Here is a 23,386-nt window from a genome sequence, read left to right as displayed (position 1 = left end):
TTTTATTGGCACAAGGTTAGGACAACAAGGAGACCGAGCCCAAGAGGGAAAAGAAGGCGAAGATGATGCACAAATGGCAAAGTTTATTATGTCAAGGCGACGACTTTTTTGTCATTGATAAGTTGAGGCGAATGGCACACAAACGAAATTGAACTTCAGATCAAGAGCTTGAGCAAAGAATGGAGGGCGAATGCATAAACATGCGCATACCCGCCATTTTGTGAGAAACAAAACACAAACTGGGTAGGAATGTTACCTTTGTGAATGGAGCAAATAATTAATCTAGGAGCTTTAATTCAAAATTAATAAATGTGAATTTTGGGCAAACTCAGCAAGTTATCATAGTATGAAATTTACGCTACGCTATCACTTAGAGTCCTCTTACACCTATTAAATGCAAACATCGGTGCTGAAAGAACCTTGAAATCGCAGGCAGAGATGAACGCTCAAAGCTTCGGCTTGAAAGAGGCAGGCGCAGAAAGAGCGAAAACATAGAATGGAAAACGAGCTCAGCTGAGCAAATGACGCTTCTAAAGCGCGACTTGGGGCGTGGGCGACTTTGCCAGCTTTTGCTCACGTCATAAACATTTTTGTGTGGTTTGTCTTTGTGTGGGTGGCGCTTACAAGGCTGTGTGCTGCACATTCACAAAGCCCCGGACACTAAACACCAAAGCAGCGACCAGGGCTGGGACAGTACACGGCTGCCGCTTTTGTTTGGCAACCCAGCGCAATGTTTTTTAGACACCGTTGCCACTAAAACTACCACACCCCCACCGCCCACGCACAGTCGAAAAACCTCGGCAAATACTGAAGCATAGAACAACATAAAATTAAGCCAATTTCGAATCGTGTATATATATATATAGTGTATATACCTCTGAAGTTTTCATTTAAATCATTAAAAATCAGTCAATTTCGGTCAACTGAAAAATAACGAACCTATATTACATACCCTTGCAGATAGAACTTCGCTGACTAGGAATCAATACAATATAAATTCAATATATTTATGTTAAAAAACAATAAAGTAATACCTGGTTTCATTTTATTCACATAAACATATTATATTTACAGTTTTACATTCACAGATTTGCATTTATCATCTATATCTTACGATCGTTTTTTAATTGAATTATTTCTTGATCGTTCCTATGGGAGTTATAGGATATAGTAGTCCGATTTTCATAAAATTTTACACAAAATTGTAGAGTAATATAAAATGTGTATATCTCAAATTTGATCAAGTTCTGTTGATAACTGAAAATGTAATAATTTGTTTTGTAAAAATTTTCTGATCATTCCTATGGCAGCTATATGATATGATCGTCCGATCCGACTTATATACGAATGAGAGTATATAGAAGTCTAACTACAAGGTTTCATTCAGATAGCTTTAAAACTGAGAGACTAGTTTGCGTAGAAACGGACAGACGGAAAGACGGACAGACGGACATGGCTAGATCGATCGGTTGTTGATCCTGATCAAAAATATATATAATTTATATGGTAGGAGGTGCCTCCTTCACTGCGTTGCAAACATCTGACTGAAATTATAATACCCTGCAAGAGTATAAAAACACCGAACTTTTCCTAGGTCTTTATAATAAAATCCGAAGAAAACGACAGACTAACGGACAGACTAACTAAATCGACTCTTGTTTATTCAGATCAAGAATATACATACGTATTTATGTATGTACGTATGTATACGTAATAAGGTCGGAAACGAATCTATAATTGCACTGCAAACTTCCAACTAAAACTATTATACTCGGCATGGGTATAAAAATACAACTAATTGTTCCTAAAAACGTATCAGATTTGACAAAACCTTAACTTTTCGGCCAATCATATATACGGCGTTTCTATATATATATATATATATATGTATATAACTTTTAAGAAAACCCTTTGACATGTAAAAACATTTTTTAACAGAATCAACCATATCATAAAGAGTTTAAAGGCGTGCCAAATTAGAAACTAGTTTAATAGAAAATGGGGTAGTTTTAGCCGACTAAATTTTTGGCACTGCTGAGTCCTAAGTCTTACGGTCAAAAACTTGGCAACGTTCGAGAGTGAAAGAGGAAGAGAAGCAGTGTGGGCGAGAAATTCACAGCATGCGCCGCCGTCAACATTCCATATAAATGTGTGTTTATTATTTTTAACCAATTTTCACCAGCAATACTCGCGCGCAAAAAAAAATTAATTCCTTGAAAACGACATACAAAATACGATTGCGCGAAACAGCTGCAAAAGTTTCTTCCTCTACGTTTTCAAGGCGAGGGAGTTCAACGCTTTTTGCTCTTTTGTTTGTTGCCTTTTCGCAAATTTCACATTTGATTTATAGAGCAGTCATGTGTGTGCGAACGCGATGGAAAGCGCAACTGGTTAATGCTCCAAAAATCAAATCCACTCGTATGCATGCATTTAATTCTTACAATCCAATTTATTCAGTAAAAGAATGGAATTGGAATCCCAATCAGAATGGAAGTTCGGTATCGTTTTCGCTTTCGCTTTCTAAGCTGGCGACGAACATGAGACAGAAATTATGTAATTCCCGCATTCATGCTACTCAAAAAGTAATAGCAGTTAATGCCAAAAAAAACGAAAAGTCACCCCACACACTGCTACATTTTCTGTCTGCGAGGTGCGGCCCACACACAGGCATATATGCATATTGACATTACTCAACACACGCACTTACCTTGTGTTGTTTCTTTTGTTTCGTTTGTTTGCCTTCGCTCTCTTTCGCTCTTGCCCTGTTTTAGCAGCCGTTGGTTCTTCTTCTCCAGCCACTGGATCCCAACTGTTTCCATTTCACGTTGATTTCGCCATCAGGGGTGGATTCATTGAATTTAAACACAATGCGTAATAACTAATTACGCCTATAACAATTATAAATCATAATGATTTCACATTATTTCCAGTTGGAACACACGCACTGCCGGCGTTGCGTTGTCAGAGCGTGGCGCAAAACACTAGACACTGGCACGGGGGCGGTGAAAAGACGCCTACACCGCATAGGAGTTGAAGAAATACACAAATTCTTTATGCACTTTACGGGCGGGAGCGCAGGGTGAGTCCTACACCTCGAAGGGTTTAAAAAATACATATACTTGATACAACTTTCCGCGCGACGTGTTTTTTTTTTCGAAGTTTTTAACCAAATGTTAGTGCTGGCAAAACATTAGAGCACTATCGATGTTTGGATATTGTTTTCAAAACATCGATATCTTGCACTATCGATGTTCAAAAAATTGTATATTGTACATCATACACGTGTAGACAAAAATTTTACACGATACTAACGATGTTTGGAAATTGCTTTCAAAACATCGATATCGTGTACTATCGATGTTAAAAAATTTTTATATTTTACATCTTACACGTTTAGATAACCATTTTACACGTTTAGACACATGATGTAGAATGTTCACACATGGGGACAAATTTAAGCTGTCCGAAGTTTGCACTCTTTTTTTAATTTCATTATCACATAAAACCAATGACCAAATTCGTTATTTTTTTATTAATTGGTGCGAATGGAATTACAATTCTGGCGCAAGCACTAAACTTACAACATAAACTTATTGTTCTTCTCGGAAAGATGCTTCGAGGAACGCTTTGCATCGAGGAAGAGTGAGTGCACATCCTCGATGTCGTCCTTGCTGATCTGGCTGCGACCGTTCACCTTGGACATCTGGTGAGCAGGGGTCAGGAGCTGCACAGCATAGCGCAGCGTAGAATTGGTTCCAATCTCACTTAGGCGCCCGAAGGCAGACTCCTCCAGCTGAAGACCCTCCGTCTGGGCGCGAAGCTTAATGATCTGCTCCATGTCGGCGGTGGAGTAAAGTAAAGTGCGGATGATCAACAGGCGATCCAGAAGATCCAGCGGAATGCCGTGAGGGGAGACAATGTCGGTTGTACCACTGTAATATATTTAGAAATTTAACAACTTGGGATTATTCGAAATACAAAAATTTTGAATGTGGGGGAAAGTTAGTATATGAAGGTAGTGCCTTCCCATTCCAAACAAAGAGTCTCGGAGTTGCTAAGACAACACATAACACATGACAACACGTAACATTGGAAACTTTAAGTGTTACTGCTACAAGGAAGGTACAGAAAAGCCCTCATGATATGCTATAACTCTTACCGAATTACACAGCGTCCGCGATTGGTGGCAAAAATCACAATTGGGGCTATGGGGGACTCCAGCGACTTGTGCAGATAGGTGAAGGTCTCCAGGTCAAGCATGTGTATCTCATCAATAAAAAGGACACCTGGTACTAGCTCTGCTATTCCCTGGTCAATGTACTTGTTTACCACCTTGTTGATTTCCAAGCGTAGTTTGTCTGGAAACCAGAAAGTGTATAAGGATATATTATATTATATAAATATAAGATATACAACAAAATTGAGCTTACCTGTTATTTCTGTCTTTTTGGGCTTCATGAGTTGGCCCATCATAGAGAGCACATCCTGACCGCCCTGCGGACGGGCATTGGCAACATCCAGGTCATGAAGAGTGACATCCTGGATCACTTCTTTCTTCTTGTGCACATCGCCTTTGGGCAGCGGCACGTACTCCTCGGTTTCAAGATCAAACTCAGTGGCAAAAGTGTCGCTGCGTCCCTGGCGCTTGACTGCTCCACTGTTGGCCTCTATGTATATCACATCCCCAACCTCCACCTTCTCCTTTTGCAAGGCATCGAAGATGCTTGGATCGAGCTTTAGCTGTTTGGTGCCCTTGGCCGTCTTCAGGCCTATGACCACGTTGCTGATGGTCTTGCCATAGCCACCCATGGGATTCTCGGTTTCCACTGGAGTGAGTTCTGTGACTTCGCCCTCGTACACCTCTTTGGTCTCACGGATGCGAAGCCCAATAGAGCGGCGGAAGTTCTCCATCAACACCTCGGTCTTCTTGATTTCGTTGCTAAATACCTCAGATCCCACCATGGGGCAGAAGGGCACTTTGTTGCCCAGCTCCTGGGCGATGGCCAGGGCAATGGCGGTTTTCCCGGTACCCGGTGGGCCAGCCAGCAGCAGGGCTCTGCCGGCCATTTTTTTTGACTTGATCAGGTCGACAACGATGCCGGCTGCCTCGCGGGCCGCTTTCTGGCCCACTAGTCCAGCTGCGCTCTGTATGGCCGATCCGGCCTCGTCCAGCCCGAGCCCCTTCACGTGGCTGTGGGCGGCGATGCGTTGGGTACGCACGGTGCTCTTAACTTCTTCAATCTTCATGCTTGTGCCTCAAGTATATGTTTTCCGACCGGTACAGATTGTTACTAACTCAAACAAATTTGTTGCCAAGTAAAATTTTCTTTTCGCCGCCAGATGAGAACTAGATAGATATCGATATTCGATATTTTGACAACTCTTTAGAGCATTATTACTACTATCGCTCATATTTGGCCACACTGCTGATTTGAATTTATTTGTAAAGCTAGGTACACGTAAAATATACAGCAATTTATTTGTATCGCCAGCAGATGAATACATATCGATATTTTCACAACTGTTTAGAGCAGTTTTTTAACTATTGCTGAGAATTGGCCACACTGCTGATTTGCAACTATATTGTAAGAAATATACAGCAAATTATTTCTATCGCCAGCATATGAATACTAGATAGGTATCGTTATTTCGACAACTTGTAAGAGTAGTAATTTTAATATCGCTTAGATTTGACCACACTGCTTATTTGCAACTATTTTGTAAGAAATGTACAGCAATTTATTTGTATTGCAAGCAGATGAATATTAGATAGGTATCGATATTTCGGCAACTCTTTAAAGCAGTATTTTAACTATCGTAGAGACTTGGCCACACTGCTGACTTGCAAGAATGTTGGAGAAAATATACAGACATTTTTTTGTATCTCCAGCAAATGAAAACTAAATAGGTATCGATATTTTGGCAACTCTTTAGTGCAGTATTTTTACTTTCGCTCAGAGTTGGCCACACAACTGATTTGCAAGCATTTTATAAGAAATATAAAACAATTTGTTAGTTTTATTCATAATTTTCTATCTTAAAGCGACGCGAAAATGAGTTCAACGCGCCCGTTTTGCTTTGTTTGCGGCAAGATTAAGTCTGTGGGAGTGTTTCAGCTTATTGAAGGTAACGACTGGATGCGGTGCTTTCCTGGTGGGAAAATGTAATGGGAGAAAATTTTTACAGGCTGTATAGTGCCAGGCACATTCAAACCAATTAAGGATATTTTAAAGTACTTTGAGAAGATTATAAACCAGCGCCTGGAGCTCACACCTAGCTCAGCTGCTTGTCGGGACTGCTTGGAGTATCTTTTCAATTACGACAGGCTGGTGCGGAACCTCAGTCAAGTTCAGCGCCAGATTGCAGACGCGCTCCTAGGATGCCGGCAAGGAGAAGACGCAGTCGAGTTCAAATCAACGGGTAAGAAGCAGGTCACCAAGCCAAGGGTTCAAGTGCCGGCGTTCAAAATACTGCACTCTACGCAAAATAAAGAGACGGAGGCTTCACAGTCCTCGTCCGAAGTGCCGCAGCCCATGAAAGATGAGGAAGAAGAGGATGAAGAGTTCATGAAGGAGGAAATGCTGGATGAAGATTTCCGGTTTAGCGAAGCAGAGGACAGCATGCCCTCGTCTGAGGAGATGTTCTTTGAGAACATGGATATACCGTGCCACATTTGCGGAGAGATGTTCTCTAGCCAAGAGATCCTGGAAAGGCACATCAAGACTGACAACTGTCAGAAGGACGAGTTTACCACCTGCAACATATGCGGTCTAAAAGTCAAAGACGACGAGGTTCTAGACCTGCACATGAATCTCCACGAAGGTAAGACGGAGCTAGAGTGCCGCTACTGTGACAAGAAGTTCTCCCACAAGCGCAACGTGCTTCGTCACATGGAAGTGCACTGGGACAAGAAGAAGTACCAATGCGATAAATGCGGCGAGCGTTTCTCGCTCTCCTGGTTGATGTACAACCACCTGATGCGGCACGATGCAGAAGAGAATGCTCTGATCTGCGAGGTGTGCCACCAGCAGTTTAAGACTAAGCGCACCTACAAGCATCACTTGCGAACCCATCAGGCCGATCGACCGCGGTATCCCTGTCCCGACTGCGAGAAGTCCTTTGTCGACAAGTACACACTTAAGGTGCACAAGCGCGTCCACCAGCCGGCAGTGAAGGAGGAAAAGACCGCGGCTGCAGCTCTATATTAAATTATAATGTTTAGTTATCTATAAGCAGCTTATCATCTGTACGCATAAGTACATAATCGTGCGTATGTATTATAAATTTAAATATCTATTATCGCCACGGAATTACCACATCCTCGACATTTTATTCTTCAAGTATGCAGGTAAAATCGTGAATTTAATCTGAATTTTCCACATTGATTTACCTGGATTTCGGTAATAAAGTGACAGATGTCTTTTTTCAACTGCCGTAGTACGTCATCTACCTGTTTGCGTATATAAGGACCATCTGCTGCCTGGCCATCCTTAGTCTAAAGGTTTATCTTTGCCAGTGTACACCCTAGAAAATGGATGCATTGTTAAGTCAGTTAAATGCGTGCAGCGAGCTAATTGCAGAGGGTGCCACCAGCACTGGAAATCTTGTCTGGCTGAACGAGTTCTGCGCCACTTTTCTGGATTTTGCCAGCGACCTCAAGGCACTATTGCCGGAATTAGCTCCGTGCAGCGACAACATAGATGTCGAGACAATCTTCCTGTGCCTCCACCAGGTGGTTGCTTGCATCCCTCATCTAGAGAAGGGAATCAGAGCAGACGCGTCGCAGATGACAAAGCTGCACTTTCTCGATCGATTGGAGTGGTGTATGCGCCGGCTGCTTATCTCTTTGACGCAGCTGGAAACTAGTCGCAATGCTGAAAAGAGCCTGGAGGATACTTCCTTCGTAGAGCTCATGGATTTGGCGTTGAACCGTTTAGATTCCTATATAGAAAAACTGAATCAAAAACGTAACATCTCTATAAACATTTTTGAAGAAAGCCTTTTGGAGGATTATCCGCTAACCAGTATAGTGAATCACATTGTCCGCCATGCGTTAGCGTTTGCCAATGTTGCAATTTTAACAGATAAAAAAGCCTTGTCTGCTCTTTGCGAGACCTTACTTGGCGAATGCGCCACATTCCATGAAGAGGGAGGCGATCTTAATCCTGGTCATCGGAAGCTGGAAGCCCTCTCCTTGGAACGGGCACTCTTTGCCCTGGAATCGTACCTTAATGAGGCCCTTTTGCACCTGCTGTTCGTCGGCTTAATCGAGTTTGAAAACACATCGGTGGCAAAAATAAAGGAAGCCGTGAGGTCGGACTCTCATACTGCCCGGGATCTGATAGACTCATTCGACACCAATATGGACCGTATCCAGCAGATTGGAGTGCTGGCCATAGCGTTCTCACAGAATATTAAAACAAAGACGATCGTACGCAGTTGCCTTGCCTCCTTGGAGTCTTTGGACGCCTGTATCGTTCCGGCTCTGCAGTTGCCTGAATCAACTTCATCTGCCCATCACGTCAAAATCCTGGAGGACCATTTTAATGAAGAAATGTTGATCTTACGCAGTGTCATCCACGAGATCGTCGACAGTTCCTCACTAATTAATAATTTTCTAGATACGCTGGCAGAAAGAATACAGATGCTGGATAAGGACCAACTCAATTTGATTGTTCAGATGGGCAGTGTATTAGTGGATCATTTTCGTTTACCTGCTAATTATTCCCTCCTCGACGACAATGCCAAGGAGGTACACAAGGACTTCACTACTGATCCTTCGAGAATGCAAAGCTGTGGTCAATTTGGCCTTTTCTCTTGATCCGAAACGCATTGCTAAGCGTCTAAAGATGCTTTATTCTGTTTTAGCAAAGTTGAGGAATTTGATTTGCAAGGATACCTTGGAAGACGCCTCGATCTTATCCAAAGAACAAAGTCACTGTGGCAGAAGCAAAACTTTTATTAAGAAAGCCGTCAAAAAGTAGTTGAAACGTCACAGATTTAATCAAAAATAAAAATTGATTTAGTTCGAACATTTTTACGACATTTTTTAATTTTAAAATTGTTTTTTACGCACTGCTACTTGGCCCTTTGCTTGTGTACCAACAGCTGAATTTAACTGGCTCGTCCTATGAAGATTTTGGGTATGCCACGTTGATGGTCACTCTATTTCTAATCCTTTGAGACCAAAACTAATTTCGGCAATTTTTAAAGTTTTGGTTTTGTCCAAGAAAAGAGGTCTTCTTAGTTCTCATTTGCCGAGCTAGTTACATAGTAATTACAAACTAATGATATTACAAATATGTTAAATATTGTATTTTTTAAGTCACCTCAGAAAATTCAAATAAAAAACAACACATTGATGTTTATTACATATTATTGATATAATCAATCATATATGTACATATTTTACACTTATCATCTTTTTAAAATAAGCAATAACAAAAATTAAACATTTGTGCGGACACCTAATTTTTCCTTCACCATGTTCAATTCTCACCGTTTCTCCAAAAATCGACTCACGCTCCGCGTTTGCAGCCCTGGAAAATGCTTAGGGTTGCATTTGAAGCGTTTTGGTATAGTTTCCGATACTCACATTTTTTGCCAACTCTATTAAATTTTATACACAATTTCCCCGGGCAAAACACGAATTGTAAACAAAATCCGGGACATCCCAAGCCGCAATGGACTCGTGTTTCTTTTGCGGCGCTGTAGAGCTGAGCTCTGGAACAAGTCGGTATGAAAAACTGTCGGCCAAAGTGCCCTCGTCACAGAAGACTGTCTCCCTAGTGCTCACGCACCTGGCCAACTGCATCAACACGCCGCTGGACGTAAAGACGAACTCCCGTCTATGTCCGCGCTGCTTCACCGAGCTGTCGGACTACGACACCATTATGGTCAACCTGATGACGACACAGAAGCGGCTCACTAATCAACTGAAACACGCCCTGAAGTCGGATTTCGATGCACCGGAGTCCGGCGAGGATCTTTTAGTGGAGGAGGAGGAGGACGAAGTGCCGCTGGAGGAGGAGGACACGGATGCCGATGCCGAAGCGGAGGCCCTGTTCGTAGAGCTAGTTAAGGACCAGGAAGACTCGGATACTGAGATCAAGCGGGAGTACGAAGGCGACGACGAAAATGAGTTCCTCTGCGAGGTGGAGGTGGGTGAGTCTGAGGGAAATTATGCCAAGGGCGACAGCGAAGACAAGCCTATGCGAAAACGGGTCAAGCAGGAGTGCAGCACCTGCGGAAAGGTGTACAACTCGTGGTACCAGCTCCAGAAGCACATCAGCGAAGAGCACTCTAAGCAGCCCAATCATGTCTGTCCCATTTGCGGGGTAATACGTCGCGACGAGGAGTACCTTGAACTACACATGAACGTACACGAAGGCAAGACGGAGAAGCAGTGTCGCTACTGCCCAAAGAGCTTCTCGCGCCCAGTAAACACATTGCGTCACATGCGAATGCACTGGGATAAGAAGAAGTACCAGTGTGAAAAGTGCGGACTTCGGTTTTCGCAGGACAATTTACTATATAACCACCGTCTGCGCCATGAAGCTGAGGAGAACCCTATTATTTGCAGCATATGCAATGTGTCGTTCAAGTCACGAAAGACCTTTAACCATCACACCCTCATCCACAAGGAGAACCGGCCGCGCCACTACTGTTCTGTGTGCCCAAAGTCTTTCACTGAGCGATACACACTTAAGATGCACATGAAGACTCACGAAGGCGATTTAGTCTATGGCGTTAGGGAGGAGGCACCCGCCGACGAGCAGCAGGTAGTGGAGGAGCTGCATGTGGACGTGGACGAATCGGAGCAGGCAGTTACCGTGATTATGTCGTCGGACAATGACGATAACAGCGGATTCTGCCTGATCTGCAGCACCAACTTTGAAAACAAGAAAGAGCTGGAGCACCACTTACAGTTCGATCACGACGTTGTCCTGAAATAAGAACATTATTTTTTCCTGCAAATATCAACAGCTAGCATATTCCCTTCTTTTTACTTCATTATATTGTAGATATCGATGTCCCTTTAAAATTTAATTTTTGGCATCCGAGAGGCATCGAGTTTATGAAATTTATGCTCGGTTAATTCGACTGCACTTAATTATGTAAATGGAACTAATAAAGATCCAAACCGTATCATCGACTTGTACTAATACTAATAATATAAAATACGAATAAAATATACAAATTGAATTTATACTTTTACGGAAAAGGGACAAGTCGAAAAAAAAAACGTTATGGGGTTCTCCACAAAAACCCAAAAAATATGTCAAACTGGTGTTTTTAACGTTTGAAACTTGTATTCCGAAAACGTTACAAGGGCTATGATCTTAACCTTAAGCTTACTCGTTCTCTTGAGAACGCAGACGACCGTTGGGGTTAGTCAGGCGAATAGACAGCTGCTTGGCGCGTTCCACAATCTCCTTGCGCTTCTTTGAAGACACGCCATGGGCGATCTCACCGCAATATACGCGGTTTTGCATGAGCAGCACCTCCAGCTCCTTCACATTGTGCACCAAGAACTTCTTAAAGCCGGTGGGCAGCATGTGGCGGGTCAGCTTGTTGGATCCGTAACCGATGTTGGGCATCAGATACTGGCCCTTAAAGCGACGACGGACTCTGTTGTCGATACCCTTGGGCTTGCGCCATTTGTGCTGCAATGACAACAAAAATGTGATATGAAGAGCCAGATAATAAATTAATTGATTCGCACTTACCGACAACTTGGCATAGCGATCCGACTGATGGCGAATGAAGTGCTTAGTGCGCTTCTTTACAATCTTGGGTCTGTACGCTGGACGAATGGTCATTTTGGAGCTGCAATGACGGAATTAAAAACACATATTAGTCTCTAGGGGCCGGCTCAGTCATCAGCCAGTTTTTCTTATAATCCAATGAAGCACGGAACGGCTCGGAGTTAAAAGACGTCAATTTACAGGCACAACGACCAGAAATTATTATAAAAAACTATATATTTAGCACGTGTACCCTAATTTTATGTACAGACCTTGCCGGAAACCAATAGCGAAAAGAGAGTGTGACCAGTAGGGCTGTTGAAAATATATCAATATATCGATATATTTATATCGTGATATTTTATTTGCCTAAATATCGTTGTTGGTATATTTTTTTATATATTTTTTTTTGTCACTCTTAATTCCGACTACGTCACAGAAACTTAAGAGAGTTAACAGAATTACTCTGGTGAAATGAAAAAAAGTTTAACAGAATTTTGCGGTTGAATTTAAAAAAAAAAATGGGGGCGCTAACAGAATTTTTCCGGTAAAATAAAAAAGACTTAATAAAAGTTGCTGGAGAATTAGGAGGACACTGAAGGTTACTATGAGCATACAACTTATATTCAAAATATGTTTTTAATGATTTTTTTTAAATTAAGTATAGGAATGTAGTGGGTTCGTTTATTTTTACCATAATATATTTATATTGTATAAACTTTGCAAGTGTTAATTTTATTTATTTTATAGGTTGCTATTTTACTTTAGTTGCTATTTTACATTCTTCGTTACATTTACTGTATATAAATAACGGCATATGAAATATTTCTCAAAATTGAATGTATTGAATGGTGTAACCATTTTTGTAAATACATATGTTTTTTCATTCTATTAACAGTAGCCAAATAGTATATATATCTTTATTAATGAACATCTTCGGTTCGTTTTTGTACTCTCGTGTACTAAGAAAAGAGCCTTAAGAGAGAAGTGCTAGAAAATTAAAAAAAAGTTTACAGAATTTTTCGGGTAAAATAAAAGAAAAAGTTTACACAATATTGCGAGTATTGAGAAAAGTGCGATAGAAGGCATAGGAAAAGAAAACCGGTACCGATTGTATCTATGTGCATTATATTAATATTTTTCTCAAAGTTATATATACAAATCGCGATATTTTGTTGGCCCAAAAACCGATGATATTTACTCTGCATTCAGAGGCAGTTAATTAACATTTTACATTATACACGTCTATACAACCATTTTACACGTTTACATTTTTACGTTTTGCGGATTTTGAAAAAAAGTGCGACCGATGGCATAGAAAATAAAAGAAAAAAGGTACCGATTGTATCCATGTGCATTATATTGATATTGTTCTCAAAATGATATATTTATTTCACGATGTTTTGTTTGCCCCAATACTGATGTAGCGATATTTATTTTTTACATATTTTTGGTCACTCTGAATTCAGATGCTGTTTATTAACATTATACGCTATACACGTCTATTAAACCATTTTACACGTTTACATATACATCGAGTGGAATTTTAATGAAGGAATTTATAAACAGATCTGCTTTTATCCAGACAAAAATAGCATAAATTAACAGAATTCTCTCTCGTTTGCTGTGGGGTGAAGGGCTGCCACACCAGCTGCATTTAACAGAATAGAAAATACTAAGAAAAAGAGGCGGATATGTTATTTATTAAAAAAAAATCAGTATAAATTATGGTTATTATTATTTGTATCTATTTCATATATATCCAATGACCCAAAAATAGCCGTCGGCTTAATTTTAGATTTTTTTTGTTCTCCTATATAACCTGGAAGTATTATAATTAACTGGATTGTAGGAGTTTGGAACGTTAATTTATTTGACATTTCTACTCCCAATTTTTGTAAATTCCTTTAGACGATATTATCAGCGACCTTGGGTTACTGAATAAATGAAAATATTGAATTGACCATTTGTATTCGAACATCTATTTTCAAAAGCCGATATTATAAGTTATTTTGTCGTATAGGGAATCCGGTGTATTTTCTTTTGGTTGATATTATTTATTTTGGTACATTTACATTGAAATTTTATAGAAATAGCTAAGCTAAGAGCGAGCTTTAAGGAACCAGGCTTCAACTTCCAGAGAACCAGTCGCTGAATCAGATACGGAACGATCCAAAATATACTAGATTTAAAAATATTAATTTCTTGAATTTAATATTCCAAAAAGATTCGTATTAACGACACGGATTTGCTAAGTATTTTGGTAGATGTTTATTTCGATTATTATTTAGCTACAAATGACGGTGTAATTGGCTTGTATACAATAACAATTATATACGAGAAATCAGTTTTCATCTGAACAACTGATCGGACTTTGATGAAACACATACCAAAATGCTTAGAAAGTCAACGTCGTTCAATGGACGTGTTTTTTTTAACACATAATTCAAGATATTGATAATATTTTCCGTTGCTAATGATTCAGTTTACGTTTACACCTTTAAGAAAAATACCAAATCGGATCTTTTTGAACACGGCTTATCCAGTCGCTGAACCAGACAAGGTAACCTCGCAATGGAAAATGTTTAGCTACAAATGGTGAATTTATTTGGCTTGTAAATAATAATCAAAGATATATACGAAAAATCAAGCCGTTAATTAAACATGCATTACTTTTTAAATTTAATTACGGTTACACCTTTAATAAAAATACCAAATCGGACCTTATTGAAACGGGTTATCCAGTCGCTGAACCAGACAAGGTAACCTCGCAACGGAAAATGTTAAGCTACAAATGGTGAATTTATTTGGCTTTAAATAATAAAGATATATACGAAAAAACATGTCGTTAATTGGACATACATTTTTTTTTAAATTTAATTAAAGAACTTTTTAATATTTCCATTGCTAATGGTTCCGTTTACGGTTACACCTTTAATAAAAATACCAAATCGGACCTTATTATAAACGGCTTATCCAGTCGCTGAACCAGACAAGGTAACCACGCAATGGAAAATGTTTAGCTACAAATGGTGAATTTATTTGTCCTTAAATAATAATCAAAGATATATTTGAAAAATAATGTCGTAAATTGAATATAGATTTTTTTAAATTTAAGTAAAGAACTTTTTAATATTTTCCCTTGCTAATGGTTCCGTTTACGGCTACACCTTTAATAAAAATACCAAATCGGACCTTATTGAAACGGGTTATCCAGTCGCTGAACCAGACAAGGTAACCACGCAATGGAAAATGTTTAGCTACAAATGGTGAATTTATTTGGCTTTAAATAATAATCAAAGATATATACGAAAACTCATGTCGTAAATTGGAGATAAATTTTTTTTAGTTTAAGTAAAGCACTTTTTAATATTTTTCCATGCTAATGGTTCCGTTTACGGTTACACCTTTAATAAAAATACCAAATCGAGCCTTATTGAAACGGGTTATCCAGTCGCTGAACCAGACAAGGTAACCTCGCAACGGAAAATGTTTAGCTACAAATGGTGAATTTATTCGGCTTTAAATAATAATCAAAGATATATACGAAAAATCAAGTCTTTAATTGGACATACATTTTTTTTAAATTTAAGTAAAGAACTTTTTAATATTTTCCCTCGCTAATTGTTCCGTTTACGGCTACACCATAAATAAAAATACCAAATCGTACCTTATTGAAACGGGTTATCCAGTCGCTGAACCAGACAAGTTAACCTCGCAATGGAAAATGTTTAGCTACAAATGGTGAATTTATTTGGCTTTTAAATAATAAAAATAATAATGGACGGAATTCTATATAAAAAATACAAAAAATGCCTAAAAAGGCCGTTTCTATCAGTTGACATATATTTTACTGAACAGTTAACTCAAAAAATTTAAAGTATTTTCCGTTGCTATTGGTTACATTCTCTGGTTCAGTGAGTGGATGACGCGTTTTTAATACAGTCCGATTTGGTATTTTTTGTCTTTTCCGTTCTATTGGTTACGTTGTCTGGTTCAGTGACTGGATGACGCGTTTGTAATACAGTCCGATTTGGTATTTTTTGTCTTTTCCGTTGTTATTGGTTACGTTGTCTGGTTCAGTGACTGGATGACGCGTTTTTAAAACAGTCCGATTTGGTATTCGTTGTCTTTTCCGATCTATTGGTTACGTTGTCTGGTTCAGTAACTGGATGACGCGTTTTTAATACAGTCCGATTTGTTTTTTTTTTTTGTTTTTTCCGTTGCTATTGGTTACGTTGTCTGGTTCAATGACTGGATGACGCGTTTTTAATAGTCCGATTTGGTATTTTTTGTCTTTACCGTTCTATTGGTTACGTTGTCTGGTTCAGTGACTGGATGAAGCGTTTGTAATACAGTCCGATTTGGTATTTTTTGTCTTTTCCGTTGTTATTGTTTACGTTGTCTGTTTCAGTGACTGGATGACGCGTTTTTAAAACAGTCCGATTTGGTATTTGTTGTCTTTTCCGTTCTATTGGTTACGTTGTCTGGTTCAGTGACTGGATGACGCGTTTGTAATACAGTCCGATTTGGTATTTTTTGTCTTTTCCGTTGCTATTGGTTACGTTGTCTGGTTCAGTGACTGGATGACGCGTTTTTAATACAGTCCGATTTGGTATTTTTTGTCTTTTCCGTTGCTATTGGTTACGTTGTCTGGTTTAGTGAGTGGATGACGCGTTTTTAATACAGTCCGATTTGATATTTTTTGTTGCTGAAGTTACCGATGTACGACGCACTTGTGAGTTTTCAGTCGACGCCATATCGACACCAGCATTGATGTTTTGCCTATATATAACTATTGATAATTCGAAGCTTTGTCCTTTTAAAACAAAACGTCTTGCCGCCAGTAGGAGCGAAAGAAAAAAGAAAACGAAAAATATCGATGCCAGAGATCGCAAAACTTTAGTGGCCAGGAAATATGTGTGCAGAGCGGGACATGACGCGAGATGAAGCGGTGGCATCGGTGACCATATTCGAACAGCCGGCCACTTTTGGTTCTCACCTGGCAGCATGTTTGTGAGTCCGCTAGCCGTGTGTTGTTGTGAAATAGCTTAATTAGAGGCGCTAGCAACCTGCTCGTATTAAAAACAATGGGTGTGAAAGCAAGACAACCGGTATGTTTACGTTCATTCCTTATTTTTGGTTTAACTTGAAATTATTTACTTGTATTATAGCAGCGACGCCAGCATAGCAGCAGCGGCAGAGTCTGAAACAGCAGAGGAACAGGGGCAGCGGCATAGGCAAAAAAAAAACATGCGTTAAAGCGAGACGACCGGTATGTGCGTTCATCTTTTCTGGTTTGTTTATCTAAACCAATTTTTTATTTGTATTATTGCAGCGACGCCGGCAGAGCAGCGGCAAGATAAGCAGAGGAACAGGGGCAGTAAAAAAAAAATGTGGGTGAAAGCGAGATGACCGGTGTGTGGACTTATTTCTGTTTTGTGTTTTTTTTTTACCGAATCAATGTTTATTTGTATTATTCAAGCAACGCCAGCAGAGTATTCAGGGCAGCGAAAGAACGGCAGAGCAAAAGGGAAAGCAGAAACGGATATAAAAAAGTATGCGTAAAAGCGAGATGACAGAGGTGTGTGCTTTATCCGATTTGTTTTTTTTTTTATAACTGAATCAACGTTTTATTTGTATTATTGCAGCGACGCCCGCAGAGCAACAGGAGCAGCGGCAAGATCAGTAGAGAAACAGGCAGCAGGAGCGGCAGCAAAAATAATATGTGTGAAAGCGAGACGACCGGTAAGTGTGTTTATACGTTTTTTTGGTTTGTTTAACAGAATCAGTGTTTTATTTATATTAATGAATCTACGCCAGCAGAGGAGGAGAAGCAGCAGCAGAGTCAACATCATTAGCAAGGCAGCGCTAGCAGTAGAAGCAAATCAAATATTTATATTAAGAATAACAGAAATATTTTAATGCGTGTCCAATACCTATACGCTAAACTCAAATAATTTAATATTATAATTAATAATACGCGGCAAGGCGAATGGTCTGGCAAGTTTGAAGCGAGGCTAAAAGCCCGGCATCGCCATATGGTCAAGTATAAGGATCTGGCAGCCTTGCATTTAGCAAAGTTCGTACCCTTTGCGCATCAAAATTATTTGTGAAATTGCCGTGGTAATTTTTGTTCTATTTTTCTTGACATTTCAGATTCTAGTTCGACGCGACCACACTGAATAAAATAGAGTCGTATTTAGCAAAACCAGCATTAAGAACCATTTAAAGGAGACAAGGAAATCGATTAAAAGGAAATCAGCATCAATGCCAAACGCTAGTGGCCAGCAAATTTGTGTGTGTAACAAGGCGAGGCGTACATACATGCATTGTTTTCGTTTTTCTCTCCGTATTAACGGCAGGAAAGTTCAGCCCCGTGTGATTGGAGTGAATGAAACAAATATATTTTCTTATTTCTTTGTTCTTCGTCTTTCCATGCATTTGTTCACGTATATTTGCACTACTCTTGCTATTATATTGTTTTTGCTTTTGGAATTCCCGTAAAAAGTGCCGTTACTATTATTGTTAGCTTGTTTGCCTTATTCGGTGGAATCTAAAAGCAAGAGTGGCACATAGGAAGAGGATGATCCGCAGTTGTTTTGAATGTTGGTATTTAGAAGGCTGCTGCCGTTGTTTACATCTTTTTTTTGCCATTTGAAATTTAATGACGGCAATTCGTGGAAAGGGGTACTAAAAGCGAATGCGAAACTTAATGTAGCGTATGATATAAATATATATTTATATTTAGCATATCTTTATATTATTTTTTATACCTATTTAAGTCGTTTTTTAAAATTATTTTTAGAAGCTTTATTAAAGCTTTTTGATAGCTTTCCGACTACTAATCAATAACATTTTGATAACACTTTTTCGACAACTTTTAGACCACTTTCCGATAACATTCCGATAACACTTTTTCAATAACTTTTAGACCACTTTCCGATAACATTCCGATAACACTTTTTCGATAACTTTTAGACCACTTTCCGATAACATTCCGATAACACTTTTTCGATAACTTTTAGACCACTTTCCGATAACATTCCGATAACACTTTTTCGATAACTTTTAGACCACTTTCCGATAACATTCCGATAACACTTTTTCGATAACTTTTAGACCACTTTCCGATAACATTCCGATAACACTTTTTCGATAACTTTTAGACCACTTTCCGATAACATTCCGATAACACTTTTTCGATAACTTTTAGACCACTTTCCGATAACATTCCGATAACACTTTTTCGATAACTTTTAGACCACTTTCCGATAACATTCCGATAACACTTTTTCGATAACTTTTAGACCACTTTCCGATAACATTCCGATAACACTTTTTCGATAACTTTTAGACCACTTTCCGATAACATTCCGATAACACTTTTTCGATAACTTTTAGACCACTTTCCGATAACATTCCGATAACACTTTTTCGATAACTTTTAGACCACTTTCCGATAACATTCCGATAACACTTTTTCGATAACTTTTAGACCACTTTCCGATAACATTCCGATAACACTTTTTCGATAACTTTTAGACCACTTTCCGATAACATTCCGATAACACTTTTTCGATAACTTTTAGACCACTTTCCGATAACATTCCGATAACACTTTTTCGATAACTTTTAGACCACTTTCCGATAACATTCCGATAACACTTTTTCGATAACTTTTAGACCACTTTCCGATAACATTCCGATAACACTTTTTCGATAACTTTTAGACCACTTTCCGATAACATTCCGATAACACTTTTTCGATAACTTTTAGACCACTTTCCGATAACATTCCGATAACACTTTTTCGATAACTTTTAGACCACTTTCCGATAACATTCCGATAACACTTTTTCGATAACTTTTAGACCACTTTCCGATAACATTCCGATAACACTTTTTCGATAACTTTTAGACCACTTTCCGATAACATTCCGATAACACTTTTTCGATAACTTTTAGACCACTTTCCGATAACATTCCGATAACACTTTTTCGATAACTTTTAGACCACTTTCCGATAACATTCCGATAACACTTTTTCGATAACTTTTAGACCACTTTCCGATAACATTCCGATAACACTTTTTCGATAACTTTTAGACCACTTTCCGATAACATTCCGATAACACTTTTTCGATAACTTTTAGACCACTTTCCGATAACATTCCGATAACACTTTTTCGATAACTTTTAGACCACTTTCCGATAACATTCCGATAACACTTTTTCGATAACTTTTAGACCACTTTCCGATAACATTCCGATAACACTTTTTCGATAACTTTTAGACCACTTTCCGATAACATTCCGATAACACTTTTTCGATAACTTTTAGACCACTTTCCGATAACATTCCGATAACACTTTTTCGATAACTTTTAGACCACTTTCCGATAACATTCCGATAACACTTTTTCGATAACTTTTAGACCACTTTCCGATAACATTCCGATAACACTTTTTCGATAACTTTTAGACCACTTTCCGATAACATTCCGATAACACTTTTTCGATAACTTTTAGACCACTTTCCGATAACATTCCGATAACACTTTTTCGATAACTTTTAGACCACTTTCCGATAACATTCCGATAACACTTTTTCGATAACTTTTAGACCACTTTCCGATAACATTCCGATAACACTTTTTCGATAACTTTTAGACCACTTTCCGATAACATTCCGATAACACTTTTTCGATAACTTTTAGACCACTTTCCGATAACATTCCGATAACACTTTTTCGATAACTTTTAGACCACTTTCCGATAACATTCCGATAACACTTTTTCGATAACTTTTAGACCACTTTCCGATAACATTCCGATAACACTTTTTCGATAACTTTTAGACCACTTTCCGATAACATTCCGATAACACTTTTTCGATAACTTTTAGACCACTTTCCGATAACATTCCGATAACACTTTTTCGATAACTTTTAGACCACTTTCCGATAACATTCCGATAACACTTTTTCGATAACTTTTAGACCACTTTCCGATAACATTCCGATAACACTTTTTCGATAACTTTTAGACCACTTTCCGATAACATTCCGATAACACTTTTTCGATAACTTTTAGACCACTTTCCGATAACATTCCGATAACACTTTTTCGATAACTTTTAGACCACTTTCCGATAACATTCCGATAACACTTTTTCGATAACTTTTAGACCACTTTCCGATAACATTCCGATAACACTTTTTCGATAACTTTTAGACCACTTTCCGATAACATTCCGATAACACTTTTTCGATAACTTTTAGACCACTTTCCGATAACATTCCGATAACACTTTTTCGATAACTTTTAGACCACTTTCCGATAACATTCCGATAACACTTTTTCGATAACTTTTAGACCACTTTCCGATAACATTCCGATAACACTTTTTCGATAACTTTTAGACCACTTTCCGATAACATTCCGATAACACTTTTTCGATAACTTTTAGACCACTTTCCGATAACATTCCGATAACACTTTTTCGATAACTTTTAGACCACTTTCCGATAACATTCCGATAACACTTTTTCGATAACTTTTAGACCACTTTCCGATAACATTCCGATAACACTTTTTCGATAACTTTTAGACCACTTTCCGATAACATTCCGATAACACTTTTTCGATAACTTTTAGACCACTTTCCGATAACATTCCGATAACACTTTTTCGATAACTTTTAGACCACTTTCCGATAACATTCCGATAACACTTTTTCGATAACTTTTAGACCACTTTCCGATAACATTCCGATAACACTTTTTCGATAACTTTTAGACCACTTTCCGATAACATTCCGATAACACTTTTTCGATAACTTTTAGACCACTTTCCGATAACATTCCGATAACACTTTTTCGATAACTTTTAGACCACTTTCCGATAACATTCCGATAACACTTTTTCGATAACTTTTAGACCACTTTCCGATAACATTCCGATAACACTTTTTCGATAACTTTTAGACCACTTTCCGATAACATTCCGATAACACTTTTTCGATAACTTTTAGACCACTTTCCGATAACATTCCGATAACACTTTTTCGATAACTTTTAGACCACTTTCCGATAACATTCCGATAACACTTTTTCGATAACTTTTAGACCACTTTCCGATAACATTCCGATAACACTTTTTCGATAACTTTTAGACCACTTTCCGATAACATTCCGATAACACTTTTTCGATAACTTTTAGACCACTTTCCGATAACATTCCGATAACACTTTTTCGATAACTTTTAGACCACTTTCCGATAACATTCCGATAACACTTTTTCGATAACTTTTAGACCACTTTCCGATAACATTCCGATAACACTTTTTCGATAACTTTTAGACCACTTTCCGATAACATTCCGATAACACTTTTTCGATAACTTTTAGACCACTTTCCGATAACATTCCGATAACACTTTTTCGATAACTTTTAGACCACTTTCCGATAACATTCCGATAACACTTTTTCGATAACTTTTAGACCACTTTCCGATAACATTCCGATAACACTTTTTCGATAACTTTTAGACCACTTTCCGATAACATTCCGATAACACTTTTTCGATAACTTTTAGACCACTTTCCGATAACATTCCGATAACACTTTTTCGATAACTTTTAGACCACTTTCCGATAACATTCCGATAACACTTTTTCGATAACTTTTAGACCACTTTCCGATAACATTCCGATAACACTTTTTCGATAACTTTTAGACCACTTTCCGATAACATTCCGATAACACTTTTTCGATAACTTTTAGACCACTTTCCGATAACATTCCGATAACACTTTTTCGATAACTTTTAGACCACTTTCCGATAACATTCCGATAACACTTTTTCGATAACTTTTAGACCACTTTCCGATAACATTCCGATAACACTTTTTCGATAACTTTTAGACCACTTTCCGATAACATTCCGATAACACTTTTTCGATAACTTTTAGACCACTTTCCGATAACATTCCGATAACACTTTTTCGATAACTTTTAGACCACTTTCCGATAACATTCCGATAACACTTTTTCGATAACTTTTAGACCACTTTCCGATAACATTCCGATAACACTTTTTCGATAACTTTTAGACCACTTTCCGATAACATTCCGATAACACTTTTTCGATAACTTTTAGACCACTTTCCGATAACATTCCGATAACACTTTTTCGATAACTTTTAGACCACTTTCCGATAACATTCCGATAACACTTTTTCGATAACTTTTAGACCACTTTCCGATAACATTCCGATAACACTTTTTCGATAACTTTTAGACCACTTTCCGATAACATTCCGATAACACTTTTTCGATAACTTTTAGACCACTTTCCGATAACATTCCGATAACACTTTTTCGATAACTTTTAGACCACTTTCCGATAACATTCCGATAACACTTTTTCGATAACTTTTAGACCACTTTCCGATAACATTCCGATAACACTTTTTCGATAACTTTTAGACCACTTTCCGATAACATTCCGATAACACTTTTTCGATAACTTTTAGACCACTTTCCGATAACATTCCGATAACACTTTTTCGATAACTTTTAGACCACTTTCCGATAACATTCCGATAACACTTTTTCGATAACTTTTAGACCAC

General features: G+C 38.4%; 6 protein-coding genes and 1 long non-coding RNA gene across 15 annotated transcripts in view; 4 read left to right on the top strand and 3 right to left on the bottom strand.

Annotated features, from left to right (window-relative positions):
- Positions 1-3,220, bottom strand: part of Nuak (Nuak family kinase 1) — a 41,062-nt gene extending 37,842 nt beyond the window's left edge. For all 8 annotated transcript variants that reach the window (XM_086839950.1, XM_086839956.1, XM_020956168.2 and 5 more), the window contains exon 1: positions 2,708-3,220. The gene's annotated coding sequence lies outside the window, so the exon portion shown is untranslated. The remainder of the gene's footprint in view (positions 1-2,707) is intronic.
- Positions 3,221-3,509: 289 nt separating this feature from the next.
- Positions 3,510-5,501, bottom strand: pont (RuvB-like helicase pontin). The gene is made up of 3 exons (XM_020955643.2): positions 4,431-5,501; positions 4,160-4,358; positions 3,510-3,932 (listed from the first exon to the last, which is right to left on the bottom strand). Exons 1-3 carry the CDS (start codon positions 5,245-5,247, stop codon positions 3,578-3,580), a joined length of 1,371 nt encoding a protein of 456 aa, XP_020811302.1. The 5' UTR covers positions 5,248-5,501; the 3' UTR covers positions 3,510-3,577.
- A 298-nt stretch (positions 5,502-5,799) lies between these two features.
- Positions 5,800-9,032, top strand: Sry-beta (Serendipity beta). The gene is made up of 2 exons (XM_020956101.2): positions 5,800-6,126; positions 6,187-9,032. Exons 1-2 carry the CDS (start codon positions 6,054-6,056, stop codon positions 7,206-7,208), a joined length of 1,095 nt encoding a protein of 364 aa, XP_020811760.1. The 5' UTR covers positions 5,800-6,053; the 3' UTR covers positions 7,209-9,032.
- On the top strand, positions 7,532-9,373 carry Sry-alpha (Serendipity alpha). The gene is given in 2 exon segments (XM_020956100.2): positions 7,532-8,767; positions 8,769-9,373. Coding segments are annotated over 2 exon segments (1,452 nt in total). The 3' UTR covers positions 8,985-9,373.
- Positions 9,374-9,380: 7 nt separating this feature from the next.
- Positions 9,381-11,205, top strand: Sry-delta (Serendipity delta). Its single transcript, XM_020955727.2, has one exon. It carries the CDS (start codon positions 9,684-9,686, stop codon positions 10,953-10,955), a length of 1,272 nt encoding a protein of 423 aa, XP_020811386.1. The 5' UTR covers positions 9,381-9,683; the 3' UTR covers positions 10,956-11,205.
- An 87-nt stretch (positions 11,206-11,292) lies between these two features.
- On the bottom strand, positions 11,293-11,824 carry RpL32 (Ribosomal protein L32). Its single transcript, XM_020955728.2, has 2 exons — positions 11,730-11,824; positions 11,293-11,666 (listed from the first exon to the last, which is right to left on the bottom strand). The coding sequence occupies exons 1-2, from the start codon at positions 11,820-11,822 to the stop codon at positions 11,355-11,357; spliced, it is 405 nt and encodes a 134-aa protein (XP_020811387.1). The 5' UTR covers positions 11,823-11,824; the 3' UTR covers positions 11,293-11,354.
- Positions 11,825-16,479: 4,655 nt separating this feature from the next.
- On the top strand, positions 16,480-18,170 carry LOC147642525 (uncharacterized). 2 transcript variants are annotated; one of them, XR_015273236.1, is made up of 5 exons: positions 16,480-16,861; positions 16,922-17,165; positions 17,233-17,331; positions 17,399-17,495; positions 17,574-18,170. It is a non-coding gene; the product is annotated as an uncharacterized LOC147642525 (long non-coding RNA). The 2 variants fall into 2 exon arrangements; XR_015273237.1 differs by having other exon boundaries at positions 17,571-18,170.
- Positions 18,171-23,386: the final 5,216 nt, after the last annotated feature.

The sequence above is a fragment of the Drosophila serrata genome, unplaced genomic scaffold (assembly GCF_035046125.1).
Source record: "Drosophila serrata isolate PLE 108 unplaced genomic scaffold, ASM3504612v1 contig_382, whole genome shotgun sequence".
In the NCBI taxonomy this organism is placed as follows: Eukaryota; Metazoa; Arthropoda; class Insecta; order Diptera; family Drosophilidae; genus Drosophila; species Drosophila serrata.
The sequence above is the reverse complement of the archived record's forward strand: the minus strand, read 5'-3'. Positions and strand labels throughout refer to the sequence as shown.

What these genes read in the sequence shown, in the direction of transcription:
- pont (XM_020955643.2), bottom strand. Translation starts at nt 5,247, where the DNA reads ATGAAGATTGAAGAAGTTAAGAGCACCGTGCGTACCCAACGCATCGCC. An exon ending in CAAAAAGACAGAAATAACAG is followed by an intron (nt 4,359 to 4,430) that starts GTAAGCTCAATT and finishes TCTGGTTTCCAG; the next exon opens with ACAAACTACGCTTGGAAATC. An exon ending in CGCGGACGCTGTGTAATTCG is followed by an intron (nt 3,933 to 4,159) that starts GTAAGAGTTATA and finishes AATATATTACAG; the next exon opens with TGGTACAACCGACATTGTCT.
- Sry-beta (XM_020956101.2), top strand. Translation starts at nt 6,054, where the DNA reads ATGAGTTCAACGCGCCCGTTTTGCTTTGTTTGCGGCAAGATTAAGTCT. An exon ending in AGTGTTTCAGCTTATTGAAG is followed by an intron (nt 6,127 to 6,186) that starts GTAACGACTGGA and finishes AAATTTTTACAG; the next exon opens with GCTGTATAGTGCCAGGCACA.
- Sry-delta (XM_020955727.2), top strand. Translation starts at nt 9,684, where the DNA reads ATGGACTCGTGTTTCTTTTGCGGCGCTGTAGAGCTGAGCTCTGGAACA.
- RpL32 (XM_020955728.2), bottom strand. Translation starts at nt 11,822, where the DNA reads ATGACCATTCGTCCAGCGTACAGACCCAAGATTGTAAAGAAGCGCACT. An exon ending in ATCGCTATGCCAAGTTGTCG is followed by an intron (nt 11,667 to 11,729) that starts GTAAGTGCGAAT and finishes TTGTCATTGCAG; the next exon opens with CACAAATGGCGCAAGCCCAA.